This window comes from Gasterosteus aculeatus, chromosome 4, assembly GCF_964276395.1.
Source record: "Gasterosteus aculeatus chromosome 4, fGasAcu3.hap1.1, whole genome shotgun sequence".
NCBI classification, from domain to species: Eukaryota; Metazoa; Chordata; class Actinopteri; order Perciformes; family Gasterosteidae; genus Gasterosteus; species Gasterosteus aculeatus.
In genome coordinates this window covers 34,115,096-34,134,524 of record NC_135691.1, presented here as the reverse complement: position 1 = coordinate 34,134,524, position 19,429 = coordinate 34,115,096, and the positions used below count along the sequence as shown (strand labels likewise).

Below are 19,429 nucleotides of genomic sequence, written 5' to 3'. Positions count from 1 at the left end.
TTCATTCATTTCTTTATACTTTTAACTTCTACTCTTCAATTGGAGAATTGATTGATTTGTTCTGCAGTGATTCCTGAGCACAGAGGATGAATTTCTTACCGCTTGTTTACACCAGGAACAACTGATGGCGATTATTTCTTTACTGTGGAAGAACTTCTGCTGAAAGCTCTGCAGAAGCCGACAGAAATACGTCAAAGTCAGTCTGTATGAACAGCGTTAATGATTGACCGTGTGTGTGTGTGTGTGTGTGTGTGTGTGTGCTTACCTTTCCACACTGCCTACATTTCCCCTCCTGTCTTCTTCTGTGAACCCAGTGATGTCTCAGTGCGTTCTGCTGTCAGAGGGAGAAGCGCTTTTCATAATCCGGTTCTCTCGTCCGTCAGAGTGTAAACGGGATCCGTAGGAAGGATTCTTCTCTCACAGGTATTAAGTCTCGCACACATTTAAACACACACACACACACTTACATCTCGCATGCAGCGGGATCCTCCCTCCCTGTAGGTCGGCTTACACCGGAAGTTAATCTAGGAAGAGACGCAAAAATAAATAAACACAAAAGGCCAAATCATTTTGTTTCATACGGCAAAACATTTATATGTATCACGTGAATATTCAACAGCTGGAATCCATGAATACATCATGCAAACGTTTAGGATTACATTATACTACTATCACATATTTATATGGTTTACACTAAAGAGATGGTATAAAATAAATAGCACAACATGTTTAAAACTCAATAAAAACTTTAAGATGGCTCTGAAGACAGAACGTTCGCTCTCTATTGTTCTACGTTGGAATATAAATAATGTGTATATAAAACATGGAAATCAATGAGATGATCTCCAGTGCTGCAGGGAACGCTCTCACAAACCTGTTCTAAATGAAATTATCTTTGAGGATGCTGTGTAGTGTGCATCGGATGTGGACATTGCTGTGTGTGTGCGTGTGTGTGTGCGTGTGTCGTACCTTTTCCAGTTGCTCTATGCACCCAGAGTGAACAACGATCTTACAGGCTGCACATTTCCTCCGGGGGGCCGACTTCTTAAAGGAGGAAATAGACACACAGCACAGAGGGTGGTTAGACAGCAAACACACAACGGACACACGGATGCAAGCGCACAACAATGCACACAGAGATGTGCTCGAGGTGCCCGGACACGTCTCCTCTTGGTATTCAGCTTTAACGGGACCATTGCACGTCTACACCTGTGATGAGTCACAATGTGATGATGCAATGCTTCTTCTCAGGCTACAGAGGAGCCACAACACCAAGGAGCCCTTTAAATGAATAGATCGTTATTTTAGATGCTCCATGTCTTTCACGCCAAGAGTGTGATGAGAAGACCGTTACCACGCTCACCTCTGTCCCTTAGAGGTGAAGCTACAGCTCAGGGACGGTTAGCTTAGCTTGGCATAATGACTTGAAGCGGGGGGGAACAGCTAGCATGGCGCCAAACCAAACCCGGTCCACCTACACTCACTTGTTCTCAGTGTTATGCTATGCTAAGCTAAGCTAAACCACTGCAGGCTGCAGCATCACATTTAGTAGACAGATAATAAGGTATTGATCCTCTTTCGTTATGAAAGGCAAGAATTCCCCCAATGTTGAATTATTGCTTCAATTATTGGGCAAAAACAGAATCGTTGAGTAAACTCAGCTTATGGAAACATGAAATATGCAGGGAGAGATTGACAGAGCTAACAATGTTGCCCCCACTAACTACCACTAGGGGGTAAATAACGATGGAGACGCCTCTGGGCCGTCACACTGAGGCCTCACCCTCTCACACCCTGAATGTTCTCGCAGTGCAAAAGCCCCACCACAAAAAGCCTCTTTCCACCAGAAGCTCATCATGATAAGGAAGGAAGATGTTCTTCTTCGAGATGCTCGGGCCGAGCGGGGAAATTGCAAAAGCAGCAAAAAGAGGAAGTTGACGGGAATCTTTTTCACCGTATTCTGAGGGTTCACTTCGCTCTCGCAATCGTTGTTTCAAAAGAGTTTGCTGGGAGACACCTAATAAGAGTTAACGTCTCTGCGGCACAGCATCCTGCAGACGCCCACGTCCTCCACCGTTAAGACCTGAGTCCTATCCAGCGGGGCGCAGGTAGGAACGCGCGCCCGCCGCCGCCGCCAGCCGTGACTTGTCAGAGTAATCTCCAGCGAGGTCACGTTGTCCTTTCAGCCGGCTGGAAGTGTGCATCGCTGGACGAATATTCATCTAATTAAACATATGACAGCAAGAGATTATGATGAATATATTTTCCGATGGCAGCAACCTCGTGTTCCCGTCCCCTCGCTGCACTGTAATCACACTCCATCACTGGAAATGACCAGACGTGTCATTATGTTATCGTCAGGATTATAGGCTGTTTCTCGGCTCTGCAATCGCAAGTGCTTTTGTCCTCGCGAGGATCCAGAGAGGGTCCTAATACCTATAATTTAACGCCGCTCTTCTCTGCATGGTTAATGTGAAAGTTCACATTTCTTTGCTCTTCCCTGCGAGACGCCCGACTCGTGGGCCACAGAGCGGACGACCAGGTGGCTCCACAAGCTTTTAAAAGCTCACACGGTTTTTTTTAGGCATTCAAATTGCTCCAATCGACTTTCGTGAATTTGAACGGTCGGTTTGTGCACTACTCACAGCGGCCTTCAGCAGGCAGCTGTCCTCTCCCAGATAGCAGAGATCGCCCGAACAGCTCGTCTCCATCCACAGGTGATCCCCGTTCAGCGCGCTCTCCTGCGTGAGAGACAGTGGAAGTCATGATATAATAGCTCACGCTGCGCGCCGCTCGCTCACATCAAACCGCAGCCACGCCGCGCGATAAACACTCGCCGGGGAGAGAGCGGTCAACGAGGGCGTCGAGCACATAATTGCCGGTGCTGAGGAGGCGGGTGGTTTTCCAGCGCGTGTTAATTCAAGGCGCTGGTTGAAACACAACACGGAGGGCCGCTGATTCATGTGGAAAACACGCTAGCCTCTGCACATATAAACACGCCGGTAAAGCACGCGTGTGTTTGTCAGCGAGAGACGTGACGGCGCTTTTTTAGATGGTGAAAAAATACATAAAAAAATATGTATAAATATATATATATATACACGCAAAATAACAATTAAAAAATCAGTTTGGAGCTTCATGAAATTACTTCTATGAAATAAATCAGTGGAAAGTAACTGAGGGACGTAAATGTAAAACCTTCACTTTGGTTTCTCCTTATTTGCTGCCTTAAGTCGGTCATGTGAAGAACGCTGTTGATCTGCGAGCCTCCCTTCCTGATCTCCGTCTCTCACTTGCCTCCCGTCGATCAGCCACACGCATAATCAGCTCTTAAAGTGGCCGTTTGTAACCACTTCCTCCTCCGATACCTCGACGTACGACGCACAGCAGAGAATAAATCCGTATCCCATTCATTAGCGTCTAAGAGGGAAGGATACATATCAGTGTGTGTGAATGAGAGATGAGCTGCAATGATTATGTACAAGTGTGTGTGTGTGTGTGTGTGTGTGTGTCGTGCGGAGAGCTAAAGGCCAGCGGTGACGCGGTGGAAGTGTCCCTGCAGACGGAGCCAGAGGGGAATCTCTTCTTCTACTTACAATTAATAATACAGCAGTTGTGCTCCAACTGAAAGAAGCTCCTGCATTGATGCTGTCAATCAAATAGAAAGAGGCTTCGTCTCGCTTTGGTTTAAGCTCGCTGCGAACCAGGTCATTTGGGATATTTCTGCACGGGAGAGGACTCAATGGGCAGTAGAAGGACTCTGGTGCGACATACACATACATCATATGCAAGTTGGAAGTTATTTAAGATGTTGTTGTTGTTTTTACCATGTATCTTGTGTGCACTGTCCACGCGATCCTGTGAATATCCCCATTGTGGGACTAATAAAGGAATATCGAATCTTATCTTAAGAGGATTTTTTTGTATTTATTTCACTTTGGGGTTAAGATTTGAGGATTATTTTATGAAGAAAATGATAATGATTCATTATTATTATCACACACGTTGCTTGAGGTTTTGAATTCTCCTATTTTGGATCTGAAAGGATTGAAAGTGCTTTGCTGCACGTTTGAATGTTATATCATGACGTGCTTTTCTTTGGCATTTCCCTCAGCATTGCACTGTTATTGTATATCCATTTCTAACTGTTCATATTGCATAACTATTGCATAACTATTTCTTACTGTACATCTATTTTTTCACTTATTACACTTTACATATGCACATACTCTGCACCTTTTGCTATTTTGCACTTCTGGTTGGATGTTAAACTGCATTTCGTTGCCTCAGTACTTGTACCCTGTGCAATGACAATAAAGTTGAATCTAATCTAATCTAATCATTGGACCTTTGCTACTTTTTGAAGCAGAAAGCCTTTTATGCTTTGTAAAGAATTACATGAAACCATTAAACTCAATGCAAAATAAACCCGGGAAACGTTCCGTTCTATGACGCTCACATAAAACGATATTTTATGGTAATAATTTATAACAATATTTTATGGTAATGATTTATAACGATATTTTCTGGTAATGATTTATAACAATATTTTCTGGTAATGATTTATAACAATGTTTTCTGGTAATGATCAAAAAAAAAAGAAAAAAAAAATCTGCGTTTCCATTTCAGAGGCTTCGCCCGGCTGTTGAATCTGCTGACAGGTCTGTTGCCATGGAACTCCGAATGTCCTTCAGTGACTCAGCCAGACGGAGACGGGGACAACTGTCCAGCCTTTGAACACCGATGTATATGCATGAGTCACATTACGCAACTAAGCCCGCGTGTGCAGCGACTAACAAACGGCAACGGATACGAACAAACCAAAGACACAAATTGTGCTCAGCATTCAGATTTAATTCTGTGAGTGCGTCTGACCGTCCAGTCCATGCAGGTACGGAGCTGCTTGTTGGGCCCGTTGGACGCCGGCGGTGGGGAGGCTTGAGGCGGGCCGAGGTGCTGGAGGCCGGAGCGGGAGATGGCTTTCCTAAAAACAACAAGACAACAAAAAAACGTGTCACCGGCAATCAACAAAAGATGCAGAAATCCACCGCGACGGACTGGACTCGCCGCAGAGGGAAGTAGACTTCGGGATCATTTAGAACGTGCGTCCATTATTCATGGCGTGAGAGCACGTTTCGGCGGACGGAGCTGCAGATATTGGGTGGAGGAGAAGCGGGAACAGCTTGGGGGAGAGACTGCCAGCAGCACTTTGGGGTGACGGAGACAGATCTGTTGTGTCAGAGGATGAGTCAGCAATCGTCTCTCTTACTCTCCACCCGTTGCATTCTTCCCGTCATCTGGGGGGATATTTAATCCTCGTACTTTAATAAAAAAGTATCCATGAGGTTGTTTTGTTGTGTTACTTCCACACGAATGTACATTTAAAGATCTTTTAAATACTTGTATTACATGAATCCTCTGTCTTTTCGTGCAGAATTTGCAACCCAACTGATTTATTTTTATTAAATTGTATTTAAGTTCATTATAAATAATTAGACATCTCCAATTCTGAGAAAAACATTTGGGTTTTTTTTGATAAAAAGTCCTGTTTTTTTTTTACAACGTAATAGAGAAGAAAAATCTTCTCCAAGAATCTGCACAAATGTGCATATAATTGCAGATCTGAAAGGCTGACTTCCTTAGAAGTTTAATAATAAACAGTCTCTGTGTGTGAGTGTGTGTGTGTGTGTGTGTGTGTGTGTCTGTCAGTGGAAAAGGTTGCACAGGAGCATGTGACCCCCCTGTTGAAAGTTTCAGTGGCCGCCTGTCTAAAATTATCCATCAGGACAAAGAAGAGTCCACTTACACACACTGTAACCTGATGACACCCCCGACACACACACACACACACACACACACACACACATGCATGAACTCGCCCTCACGACTCTCGGGATGAAAATAGTATTGCGTGGGCGACGTAGGCGAAAATACAAGGACGTATGGTGACTGGACATGAGCCGAGTACAACAAGCATCACACGCCCGCACACACACACACACACACACACACACACACACACACTCTTCATGTATCAATTCATTGTGATCAATCACTGTTTGGGGGCTGGTTCAGGTTTGAAGCGGCCGTGTTCAGAGACGTGGGCGGTCCGACATGTGGCGTTAACCAAAACACGGGTTCTACTGAAACAACTTGTTTGCAAGTGAAACCAGAGGCACAGAGAGAAGGTTCACTTTGTGCCTCCTGCACTTCCTGTTGTTCATTCCAGACAAGCGTCATCGATGACCTGGATGTTTCATTAAAATAACCGGGTTTTTGGGCGAGATTTATTATGAACTGATTATGATTGAATAAAAAGCCTCTGTGTGTGTGTGTGTGTGTGTGTGTGTGTGTGTCTGAGCGTGCAACGCACTCAACGTACTCATCACAAAACAAGGTAAACGTGAACACACACTTAAAACAGGCAAACACACACACACACACACACACACACACAGTGCGTCAGAGGGCAACACTATATTTGAGTGAGTTCTAATCTACTAAAAGCGGACTGGATCACCGGCATTAAGCTCAACTCTAAAACTCCAAAAGAGAAGTCGGAGTTTCTGTGTTCTGCAACACAGCAACTATGTTAGCACATAGCACACAAAATAACACACACACACACACACACACACACACACACACACACACACAGTGAGTGCTAGTGGATCACAAAGACATGCAGCATTGATGAAATGTAATTTAAAGACAATAATAAACAGCACCGACAACCCAACAAATTCGGCCCCACTCATCGACTGGACTCGGGTTCGAGCCGGTGTGAGTTTTAGAAGCCAACAATGAGACAAACGTGTGATGCACAGGTAGTTTCTGCCTTGTGTGGTGAAGACGAGTGTGAATATCAGCGCACCACATATTCTTTATTCCCTCTCATCACATCGCTGCCTGTGGAACTAATCCACCTCCTCCTCTGCTCCCATCCATCCCTGCCTCTCGCCTCCTCTCTCCGTCGTCCTCCTCCCTTTTCTCCTCCAAGCAGAGGTGGGTTGTCGGCGTTGCCACGGCGACGGGCACAGCGGGAGCACCGGCGGCGGCTCATCCAGTGACTATGTTGGCGGAGAGTCGGCCGCGTCGTCGAGCAACTTCAGCGGTAAACTGTCAATGCAGATACTTCGGGCAAGAAGTCACGGCGTGTGGGACGACCGTGTGCACGCGCACACACACACACGCACCATTTTCATCTCACAGCCTACACACGGTGGATGATGTAATCTGTGTAATTCCTCAACTGCTTTCTATATACGGCTCCTCGGTAACCATGGCGGCAGGGGTCAACCGCTGCGAGAGGCTGGAACCGTTCTCAGCCGGTTTCGGGCTTCTGGTGGTGAGCTAACGAGCCATTACCGGGGGGGAGGTAAGGGGGTAAGGGGGTAAGGGGGGGCATCCGGCCGTCCAACCCGTCTCCGTGCACACAGCCGCCCGCAACACTGCTTGTGATTAATGGCAAAGTAAGAACAAAAGTAAAAGCCGCACAAAAGAAAAAGGCAGCTGCAAGTGGGAGGAATCCAATTTAACATCTTCTGACTGGTGGAGCAGAGGATGTTGTGATTATACGTGGGAAGACGTCGCTTGACAAAAGAGACACAACTGCACCGTGTGGGTTCGGGTTGAACCGGTTTCTCAGTGCAGGAAAGATGTTTGTTTCTGGGCAAATGAGAAATTCTAACTTTGAAGGTTTTTCACAACAACAGAAGTTAAACCGCGCGGTTTCTTTTGTAAGAATATTGTTCCTTGTTTGGTTCTAAGCACTGAGGAGCGGGACACACACCAGTTTCTTCATCCAAAATGGTTCCAATGGGTCTCTATATGTGACACTATAATACTATACTCCAATATATATAATATAATCTGTATTTCTCTTGAATCTTTGAATCCCAATGACTTTAAAACCAAACCGCACCAATGTTCAATCCACATTTCATACTAAGAGGATTTTGTTGGTTTCACCTGAAGTAAAGGTGACCCCCCCCACCGGCTAAAAGCCCCCACAACATCTGTGTTTAAATATGCATTCAGCACCAGAAGCTGAGCAACAGCACAAAGTCATACAGCCAGAAGAGGTCACAGGTCACAGCTCACGGGTTCAACCTCAGACGGACGTGAGGCGGCATCTCAGGACCCGATTGGTGCAAACGCATCGCTCACCTGCAGCAGAGAAGCCGGTGAAACCAGCGCATCTTTTTGCTCCGCCTTCCACGTCCGACATTCATCATCGTCAAAGCTTCGCTCTCTCCAACGTCCTCGCCTCCGGGACCGAACCCCCCCCACCCCCACCCCCAGCGGGCCGGCTGCCTGCAGACTGGCAGCACCAGTCGAGGAGTCACGCCGATCAACGTGACGGGCAGCCGGACACCTGACACACGACATCCGAGCTGTGTGTGTGTGTGTGTGTGTGTTATACGTCGGGCTGGAGGAGGTGGTGAGATCAGGTTTACCTGGTAGATGAACGCGGGTGAGGAACGCTACACCTCCAACGAGGAAACCAAGCGTCAGAACGAAGGCAGCATAAAATGAAAGGGCGACATAGATAGATGGAGGTCACTTAGGATGTTGAAGTACACTAATTGTCCTTTTCTGGATAGAATTAAAAAATATCAATATCTATTCAGTGACAATTTACTGGGCCTTTATATTGAGGGTACCTCACTAAAAGACCATAATGCCCGGTATAAAAAGCACAATGGATGGTCCAACATTCGGTTGCGTCCTAACAGGTGAATGGGTTCTATTTTTGGAACATTACGTAAGAGAAAACCTGGCAAAAGGCGACCCGGAGAAGCGTGTTCGGACACACGAGCGTGTGAGGTCATGCTTTCACACGCAGCACACACAATAATCAAGGTTGTTTTTTCAAGAGGGGCATTTAGCTGAATGCTGGTGCAGCGCAGAGATGATACGGGGATTTAAAGGACAGGGCGAGTTTTTGTTTTTAGGCTTTTACCCTGATGGAGGATTTAATGCTTGACAGTTTAGGGGGGGAGAAAAAAAAGCATTCCGGAGGATTTAAATGTCTCCTCCTCCTGCTGATGACATTAATAGATGTTCGGGAATGATAAAAAGAGTTTTCACAAGACTACGCTTTCCCAAATGTGCCCCTTGTTCGCTAAAACTTTGAAAAATGTGGGGTCCTAAAGTTAAGACGGACGACGGTAATCCACAAGGCGTTTCAGTGGAAGGTGGCTCCAGACGCTGGATGGGGATTAAATCCTCTGCAGATGACTCATCGACGGCAGAACACGGCTCACAACGCCAACAACGCCGTGAGCTCAGAGCCGCTGGACTTTCTCTCATCCTCACGGCTCCGTTTCTCATCGTCTCCACCTCCTCCCTCTCTCTCCTCTCTCGCTCGATTTGGGTCAGTGTGTGTGTGTGTGTGTGTGTGTGTGTGTGTCTCTGCAGGCCTCCTCGCGCGGGGCCTCAGGTGATTGGGGTGTGGTGGATGAAGGTGGATCACCGCGTGAAAAGACTCTGAAGCTCACACGGACGTTACGGGATCCAGCAGCGTTTGAGCATCTCACGAGGGGCCCGTCGCCGTTCAAATAACAGGAAACACAATCGCACAACCTTCACACACGTTTCATACAAATACATATGCATTGTTGAATGCATCCTGTCTCGACAAAGCTTTTGCAAGCACATATGGGTGTGCGTCCAGAGCGGCAATAACAGCAACTTCACACATAAGTGCTCGGCCAATCGAAAACGCACAAGACTCCTGGAGATTATTTTGTATTTTTCAAATGAAAATGACTCTTTAGATCGGATCAGATCTTCTGAGTGGCAACAATTTAACATTTAAACATTTGGTTCTTTTAAAAATTCAAAAACTCCGCAAAAATCTAGAGATACCCGGTTTTCACTTGGTGTCCAAAAGTGTGCTGGTGTTTTTAGGGGATCAGAAAAGCCGGCGAGCAGAAGCCGCGTGTAAATATTACTGTTCAGCGTGTGTGTGTCTTCTGTCCCCAAATCACACAAAACACACGCCAACGTGACTGCACACAATAGCAGGATGAACGCACACACACGCACACGCGCGCACAGAGAACAGTCACTACGGCGAGCCACAGACTGAAGGGCCTCGTCTTCTTCTGTGGTCGTTTATTGTCAATCTGCACAAAAACAATTCTCTTATCGGGACACACACTCCAAATAATCGCGCAGACGTTCCCCCCCCCGCCCCCCCCCCACTCGCCTTGCACCGGCCGGCGTGCTCGTGTGCGTGCAGGGTGTGGTCGTCATGGCAACCCCACTCAGACTTCCTTCCCAGTTTTATCTGAGCGCGCCGCATTGCCCTCCGCGTCTGTCTGTCTGTCTGTCTGTCTTCCTCCCCGTCGGGCCCAGAAAACGGCCCCCGATGAGCGGCTCCGGGGACCCACAAGCGACACTGAACACAAGGACGCATCAGCCCGCCTGCGTTCATGAAGTGTAATATATTTAATTACAGCCCAGCTCTCTGACAGCGAGTGGGTGTGTGAGAGCAGCTGCAGTCACCATCAAGTCTTATTAGATCGCACACACACACGCACGCACACACACACACACACTGTCATGGACACAGAAGAGCAGCTCGTTTCCAGAAATAAAGCATGTTAGTAGATTTGGGAGTTTAACAGCAGGAAACTGATTTGCGGAGCGAACGAAACATCCACGAGTTCATCGACAGTTGATGATAAACTATTTTCAAGCGTTTATGAAACAAAAATGCCCAAAACTTTGTTTCCTCGAGCTTCGCGTGTGAGTTGATGATGATTTGCCACTTTCAGTTTTTAGCTCTTGATATAAAATAAACTTCTCAAACTGGAATCGTGCAAAACGTTACCTTTACATTCTCGTTTTGTGTGTTTTGTGTGTGTGTTGTGTGTGCGTGTGCGTCCTGGCTGCATGCAGGAAGCCTGCCTGTTTCCCTCTGACCTTCCTCCCTCTATTTATAATCCCTCAGCATAAGGATTGCATGTGTTGTGTGTGGTTTTTGGGGCCTAATGTCTCCACCGTTGTTACATTCGGTTTGTGGCATGAAGGTCCAGTCTGGACGTTCGCTGATCCACATCGGCGCCCCGGACCACGTCCGCTCTCACGGCCCCGCGAGACAGAAGACAAAGACCAAGTCTCCGAGGGACTTTGATGTCCTTCCACTGGACGCGGTGAGGGTCTGTCTGTGTGTGTGTCTGTGTGTGTGTCTGTGTGTTGGTTTTTCCAGCCCTCCGCTTCGCTTCTCCACTGGCCTACATTGCTTCTCCTCGGTGGGTGGAGGAGGAGAGAGAGTGAAACAGAGAGGGAGGGAGGGAGGGAGGGAGTATGTAGGCGGTCTTGGCTTTGCCCAAAGGCCTTGGCTTCTCTCCTCCTCCTCCTCCTCCTCCTCCTCCTCCTCCTCCTCTCTCCTTCACACGTCCTCTTTCCCCTTCATGACTTCACCCTCCTCTACCTCTCTGCACACATCTTCATCGCTCCATCCACCTACTATTTGCTTTGGGAACTTTAGGTTCAAAATCAGTTAAAATACTGAAAGTTGAAATAAAGCAGCAGCTCCAATAAAAACAATAAAGGATGAAAACTGGACTATTGTGGTTAGAACCGCTGCGTCTTTCTCTTGTCTCTGTCCTCTTTGTCCAGTCAGCAGAGCATCTTGTCCATAACTCCCACTCAGGAGCCCACTCTGTTTCTATAAGTGGAAGAGCAGCAGGGCTTATTGTGCTCTTGCTGTCTGTCGTGGTGGTGCAGTGTCCACTCGACAGAAACACGCACCCGTACGAGTAAAGAGAGCAAAGACAAAGAAAGGGAAGAGCCTCCGAAGGTGATGGAGCTTCATGAACCTTCACGCCCCAAAAGAAGAACCACAGACATGTTGCAAACCGCTCGTCCTCCCCGGAGGCCCGAGGCTTCGAAACGCAGCTCAGGAAGCGGAATTCACCCGACGCCCGTTTGCAACCCCGCTTCACTAATGAGGTCATCGTTAACAGGTAACGATTCGTCTTCTGCGTTAACTGCAGAGCCTTCGTGAAGCGTTTGCTCCGGCGGTTTGAAGCGGGTCCAAAGCGCTGATACATTCGCTGCGGGAAAAAGACGAGGAAAAACGGGCCGACGGGCCGAGAGCAAAGAGACAGAATGGAGAAGCAACAAAAAAATGCAATTAATTATTTATTGATGGCTCTCATCAAACCAGAGCGATTAGTGCACGCGCACACACACACACACGCACACACACACACACACGCAGAACGACATCGAGATAAAGATGCTGTCTCACTAATTATAGCCCGTCTCTGCAGCTGAGGTCTGCTAGGTCGTGTGTGTGTGGGTGTGTGGTGAGCTTCTATGTGCGTGTTTGACAAATCCAAAACCAGCCATGTGTGTGTGTGTGTGTGTGTGTGTGTGGGGGATAAAATAGTGCGTGTCAGAAATCAGCAGAGGTTAATTGCAGAGAAAAGAACAAGCTAAAAACCAAGTGTTTAAGTATAGAGCTTCATTATAGAGTGTGTGTGTGAGTGTGAGTGTGAGTGTGTGTGTGTGTGTGTGTGTGTGTGTGTGTGTGTGTGTGTGTGTGTAGGTAGAGTGGGGACTCATCTTTCTGAGAGCAGGGAGATGATCAGTAATCCTTCCCAAAAAGCTGCGTTCAACCCACGCAGCACATACATGGTCACAATCACGCTAATGTACATGTATGTGCACATATTAACAGATGTTAACAGTCTCTCTCTCTCTCTCTCTGATAATACCCGACAATAAAACGAATAAACATCTAAAAATAAAAAGCCCCTTTGTCCTTCAGCGTGGGAATCCAACTGGCAAGAAGATAAAGAATAACACAAATTAGACCTCGGAGGTTAAACGTGTTCCACCAATAAAACGTATTTCCAAAATGAAAAGCTTCTCTTGGTCTTTGAAGCAGGACTCTCGCTCGCAATGGAGGATCCCTCGCATACGCCGCGATGTGTCTTGCCTTCATCTGAGTGGACGAGTGACAGGTCGGCCCCCCGCGTCTCGGTCAGCTGGGCCCTCCGGCCCACTATGGCAGTGATCCGGGGGCCTCCGGCCCGCTCAGAGAGTCAATCAATCACTCAGCCGCCTGTCTGTCTGTCTGTCTGTCCGTCTGTCTGCCTGTCTGTCTGTCCGCACACAGGCGGCGTGTACGGCGTGCGCGGCGAGCTCCGATTGAATGGTTACACGACACAAGCCAACGTCCATCGGGAGGACAAAAGAAAGTATTCATACACCAACTAATACTAATCAATCAACGCCATCGATGGTTTGGACAGAGACACGTGGACTGTGTGCATTGGACACGTCTCTGCCTTGCGTCCGGGCTAAAGTTGCGTCTCCCCGCCGTGAGGAAGGTAAACAGACACGTAAAGGGGAGGAACGCTTAGACCCACGGAGCGGCGCTCGTGTGGAGGCCGGTTTGCTCGTAGTCCAAAGAAGGACACTTCAGCTCTTTGTCTCCACACAAGAGAGGCTCCTTTTGCAGCGACGGTTCCTCGCGGACCAGTTAAAGCCTCACGGGAAGAAAAAAAAAAACCCTCCTCGCACAATTGTTCGAGTGTGTGACGGAGGAGGAAGCACTTGACCAATGTCTTTCTCTTCATCGGGGTTCCTCTTCCTCTGTGCTGCAGATCCACTTCTCTTTTCTCCTCACCGCTCTATTCTTTCATTTTCTCTTAGCTCCGTCTCAAAAGCGGGACGAGCCTCTTTCAGGCAGCCAGACGACTAATAAGGAGCGGCTCCTGACAGCCAATCCCCCGTAATGCCTCGGCACACTACATTACTAAACCCCGGCGCCGCGCACGCACACACACACACACACACACACACACAGGCTGTCAAACACTCCAGAAAAGGCTGGGAGACAGAGCGAGAGGGCAGAAATCTCACTTCTGTTCCCTAAAACAAGACACCGTGATCCCCCTTCTGAGCAGAAGATGATTGACGTGCACAAACACACGCGGAGAGCAGAGGAGCGGGAACGCGGGAATGGGACAAAATGTCCCATTATAAGCAAAACAGCTCCTCCAAACCAGACCTGCATCGACGGTTATGGTTTTAGGCCATTCCTCAAGAGCAAATAGTCGGAACTCGCGTAGCCGCTTCACTGAAACACGGTGATCCAATGACAGGAACAGCTGAGACCGGAAGGCCCACGGGAGCTTTCTACAGCAGCGCAATGTTTGAATATATGCATCAGTCGACCCGTTTTGTCTTTATTGGGGGGGGGGGGGATTGTGTCACTGAGCCTTGTGTTTCACCAACAATTGGGGATCGCCGATCGTCCGCTTAAAGATTCATGAGTGTCTTTAAGTGACGCCAAAGTGACGCGGAGCTCCAGGGCCGAGTGTGCAGAGGTGCTGCTCAGGTGGAAGCTCTCGTTGAGTTCGTAGGTTCAGATCCCCCTTCAGCCCCCGGGGAGGGGGGGGGACAGCAGTTAATCGCCGACCGGAGAAACACGCGGCCAAGAGCCCTTTGAGCCACTTACCGACACATTTAGTCTGTTATTCTCCTGGAGAGATTTAAGCAGCGGATCACCAAACTTATTACATCCTAAAAACAAAGTCTGGGGCCTATTAGGCGGCTGAGGCAGAACAGAGGTCTCACCATCCCAACGTCTCTCTTTGGGTTCCTTTAAGAACCCCGCGGGGAAGAACGCGGATGAAGTGGAACAAAAAGACTCAAGCTGCTGTGCTTTTTGTTTCATGTTTTTCTTTGCACCAATAAGCTTTTAGGCATAAATGGGGAACGTTCTGGTACAAACGCATCTGTATCACAACGTCAGCGGCCTGGGGGCAGTTTGTTTCTGCAGCAGAAACGTCACCACGCGGCGAGCTGCCTGTCAAAACAAAGCGTTTTTCTGTCCCCTTTTGGGCAAACGGGGCAGGTTGGCGCGCTCAGGGGCAGTTATCCTGCCATGGGGGGGGGGGGGCTGGTAATGTGCTCACAATGGTTGTGTTACTTCATATTACTGTTATTTACAGGATCGGATTCCAAGCACGAGTGGTAATTTTATATCAAATATCATGAGGTCGACGTTTATAATTATGTAACATGAAAAAGCTTTGCCTTTTATTGCATTTAATATCACAAAGATTTAATATCTTGCAGATGAATACATGTCATCACTGCCGTGAGTCGGTGCGGCTCAGCAGTCGGCCACTGGGGCTGGATTCAGCGTCTATTAAACAGAAGCCAATAAAGTCTAGAATGAATGACCAATCGATCGCATCGATCATTTCACTCAATTCTCACGCATTAATGTGGGAAATGTTTTAGCCGCAGCAGAATGCTGTGCTGCTCTTTGTTTGTTTGTTGTTGTTTGGACAGACGGACGGAGCAGAACGCGGACGTCTGGATGCACGCTGGGGACGCTGGATACGCCAGTCGGATGGTCCAAAGAACTGCTGACTGCCACGGACACAAACGCGGCGTGCTGACTAACTGGTTGGCGTGTAACACACACACACACACACACACTCTCTCTGACCGCCATGCAGGCCGATCTAAGAATAGATAAAAGGAGGGCCGGCGGTCTGAGAGCACACGCAGGCAAAGTGTGTCTGCACGATAAGTTACGCGCGCGCCGCGGCAGAACACACGCGCACGTTTCCGCTTTTATGTCGAGCGTCGGCCTTTCTCGGCCCTTTCATATCGCCTCGTATGGTAATTCCGCCCTCGCCACTGGTCACTTCAAAGCTATGTAAACTAGCTTCACGCCGACGCTCTCCCCTGATCCCAGCCACGGGCATGTTCCCGAGGTCAAAGGTCAAAGCAGCACCAGGACCGGATGTGATCACAGACACCAGACTGCGTTCATCCAGCCCGGACAACAGGCACGCTGTGCGGAGGAGAAACGAACGTCATAAATAAGTGAGACCATCTCACTGTTAGCGTTGTCGCTAACAGTGAGATGGTCTTCTTCTGTTTTCACCGAGTGCATTTTTACGACCAGCAAACGACGCATCAGACCTCTTTCAGCGCTGGAAACTCTGAGTCATGTGACTTTAAGTCATATGCACGTTTACGCACGGCGAACGACGCCGTCGTGTCCTAAATTTAGGTGGGATGAATAAGGAAAACACACAGAAACTCTCCAGCACACAGGACAACGGTCGGAAAAAAACGGTCCCGACATGCGCGCGTTGCTAAATCTCTGGTGTAACGCCGGGTTTTAGTTTGGTTTTCTCAGAATAACCGGCAGAGGAAGAAAGACGCCACAGAGGACGGTTCAAGTGAGCGACGGGTTGCATTTGCTTTGCAGCGTCTTTTAAGAAGACTTTGTATCTTCCAAATAAATGTATAATAACAATATAATGAACGATCATTTGTCAAATGGATCGTAATAGGATTATGGCGTACCATCCCTTCTTTTTAAATTGAATATGGCCAGCTAATTTTGTTTTAATGTGTTTAACATAATATATATTGCATTTTAATCTGATTGTGCCGTTAATTGCCGGTGTCCCTTGTTTCTAAGTTTGAATTACATGAATTTGTTGTGTTTTGGAAGACTTTTTTTCAATGTATTGAGATTGGAGGGTGAAAACTTATCGCCGTTGAACTCAAATATTTAAAATAATATTTTGGTGACATTACATCGGCACACGGATGCTTTGTTGGGCCACAGCTTCGCCAAATAAATCAAACAAGTTACAAAGGATCGATTTGACCTCCAAAAGCCGATCGCTTTGATTGACATTCGTTCACATAGGCCTGGACGTGAACGAAGCCTAAACTAACACCGTCGGAAAGTCAAACGCCAAACATTCCTGACTGACATTTGACAACAAAAACGCGTGCGTGCGTGCGTGTTTGTTTGCGTGCGTGCTCGTGTGTGCGTGTTTGGTCTCTAGCCAGATTTCACTACCAACAGCAGCTGCCAGTCGCACCAGGGTGTCAGGCTGCAGCTGGCATTCACATGCACGTGCACGCTCCTCTACACACGCACGCACACGCACACACACACACACACAAGCACGCACGCACGCGATGCCCACAAATCGATACTGTTTCTGCTGCCACTAAACCGCCCCCTCTTAACATGCTCCAACACAACAGGGCTCCAACAACACTGTGAAATGCGCGCGCGCGCACGCACGCACGCACGCAGGCGCGCGCGCTGTTGCATGCGCAGAATGGTCACAAATGCCGAGTGAATTTAGCTTTAACCACATAAAACAACGCGCCTCCAACGTAATCTGCCCCTCTTTGTGTGTTCATCATAAGCTTCAGCCGGCTGACATGTCGTCATCCTCGATGCTGAACTGGTTCAAACAAAACCCGTATCCCACTCTGACCAGTACCCCGTCCCAGCATCTCGTCCCAGTACCCCGTCCCAGTACCCCGTCCCAGTACCCCCCCAGCGGCTCTCTCACCGGTACGACGTCTGCTTTCTGAACGCCAGCCCTCGCAGCTTCTCCTCCAGGCTCTCCTGCTCCATGTCGGGCAGGCTGCTGAACGTGTCGCCGAAGCCCACGCCGGCCTCCTCCGAGCCGGCCCCGGACTCCGAGTCCCCCCCGTCGGCTCCCAGGGAGGCCGGACGCCCGCCGAAGCCCCCCGACAGCGGGCCGGCTCGAGGCTTCGCTCGGGGGTCCATGCCGGTCGGTTCTACGCTGTCACGGCCACGCTGTGGACCCCCCCCTCCTCCCTACCGGCTGGTGAGAGGGGGGGACACCGGGGAGAATCGGGGTCGGTCTTAGGAGGGGGGGGGAGGGGGCAGGGAGGGAAGGACGACGCCGTTAACGTGGTCGAGCGGTTTTGACCGTTGTGATTCCGGACCGTTGGCCGCGTTTGTGCCCCAAACCGACTGGACGCGAGCTACGTCAAGCTGGTGGCGTTATCCCGGAAGTGATGCGTCTTGTCCTTCAAAATAAAACACCTCCCGACATCTAGCCGTTGAACCACATACGGGCTGTTTCAGAACTGGTTGAACAAAAAATAATGCAGACTGCTGGACTGATCAAGAAGGCTATATTGGAAAAATATGAATTTGACATGAACGCGTAGCTGAATATACGGCTATGTTATTTATATTATCTTCACATTGCCAGCGTATTTTTAGAATGAAGGCTTTATTCCTCTTTGAACATGATGAATAAATAAAACACTTTGTTGTAGAACCTCACATACATTTTATTATTCATTATGTGGACATCATTTTAAAAGATCACAATCTTTTTGACCACCAGCTGACACCATGAATAATTGATTTGATTTTGTCTCAAATCAATTAGCAGCGATTTTCCATGATGTCAAAACACTAGAATCTCATGTTTGAAAACACAATGTGCCCTATAAATTGGAAACCTTTCACTCTTTCTGACTTCCAGGACATAATCATGGACTGTTTATGTGAGGTCAAACATGTAATGGAAAAAATAATCCAATAATATTAGGTCAAAAACTGTAGTCCAAAAAAATGTAGTTAACAAAGTCATAGAATAAGGGTGAAAGTGTCAAAAAAGTTTTTGGTTGGTAATATATTGAAAATAAAATTTAAAAAAATAGTAGTTAAAAAAAAATCGAAAAAAAATGTCCTCAAAAGATATCATAAAAAAAAATTCAAAAGAAGTTTGGTCAAAGAATTTCATGGAAAAGAAATCCAAACTATTTGGTCAAAAAATGTCAAGAAATATTTGGTCGGAAAATGTCATGGGGAAAAATCCAGAAATATTATGTAAAAAATATAATGGAACAAAAGTCAAATATTTTTGGTCGAAAATGATCATGGGAAAAATTATTATGTCATGGAAAAAACGCTAGGCCTTTTTCATGATTTGCAGCTTATCGTCTCTGTAAAGGGCTTTTACTTTAACATCCCTCACCGGAAATCGATTATAGATTTTCTTTAAGTGACGAGGAAACTTTAAAAAAAAAATGCTGTGAAGGCGGGGACAATTAACGCGTTCAGTGGCGTGCGGGCTACAACTATCTGCAGCATCCGCGCGCGAGTTCCGTGCATCCGCGCGCGTCCGGCCCATGGGACGAGCAGCGTGGCATTGTGGGATATTCCCTCTCCTCCTCTTTTCTGCAGCATCATCGGTCACAAAGTAGAGCAGCGGGTGAGCGTGTGCACGCTCGAACACACGCACAACTCCTCGGCGTATCACTCTCGCACATGAATCTCTCGTGCACCGTCCATATGCTGCGTCGCGCGCTGCGCGTGTCCGCTCCGCTCCGGTGATGATGTTCTCACGTTGCTTTTCGTTGTGTTGAATCGTTCTCCGCAGCGCTTCCTGATAAAAACATCAGGCCACATCTGTCCGCCTCCCGGTGTCGCTTTGCTCCACTGAGCGATGTTTACAAAGAAAACACTGACCTCAAGTGAACTCTGACCTTTGTGCTCCTTTTTTATTTCCAGCAGAGACGCATCTGGCTGCAATCTGGCTAACCATAAATCATTTAAGGAAACGCACCACCGGACGTG

At 47.9% G+C, this 19,429-nt stretch overlaps 1 protein-coding gene and 1 long non-coding RNA gene across 13 annotated transcripts in view; one reads left to right on the top strand and one right to left on the bottom strand.

Moving 5' to 3' along the window:
• Positions 1-17,838, bottom strand: part of dgki (diacylglycerol kinase, iota) — a 31,844-nt gene extending 14,006 nt beyond the window's left edge. For 2 of the 12 annotated variants that reach the window (XM_040175484.2, XM_040175486.2), the window contains exons 1-7: positions 17,379-17,822; positions 4,876-4,984; positions 2,646-2,741; positions 970-1,044; positions 468-524; positions 266-331; positions 100-168 (exon numbers count right to left, since the gene is read on the bottom strand). In XM_040175484.2, coding sequence (XP_040031418.2) covers positions 100-168; positions 266-331; positions 468-524; positions 970-1,044; positions 2,646-2,741; positions 4,876-4,984; positions 17,379-17,599 — 693 coding nt within the window. In that variant the 5' untranslated portion in view covers positions 17,600-17,822. Of the gene's footprint in view, positions 1-99; positions 169-265; positions 335-467; positions 525-969; positions 1,045-2,645; positions 2,742-3,596; positions 4,665-4,875; positions 4,985-17,378 lie in introns of those variants that run through there. The other 10 variants (XM_040175483.2, XM_078100520.1, XM_078100519.1 and 7 more) reach the window with 7 other exon arrangements.
• LOC144406112 (uncharacterized) lies at positions 1,997-5,341 on the top strand. The gene is made up of 2 exons (XR_013467297.1): positions 1,997-2,108; positions 4,630-5,341. It is a non-coding gene; the product is annotated as an uncharacterized LOC144406112 (long non-coding RNA).
• Positions 17,839-19,429: the final 1,591 nt, after the last annotated feature.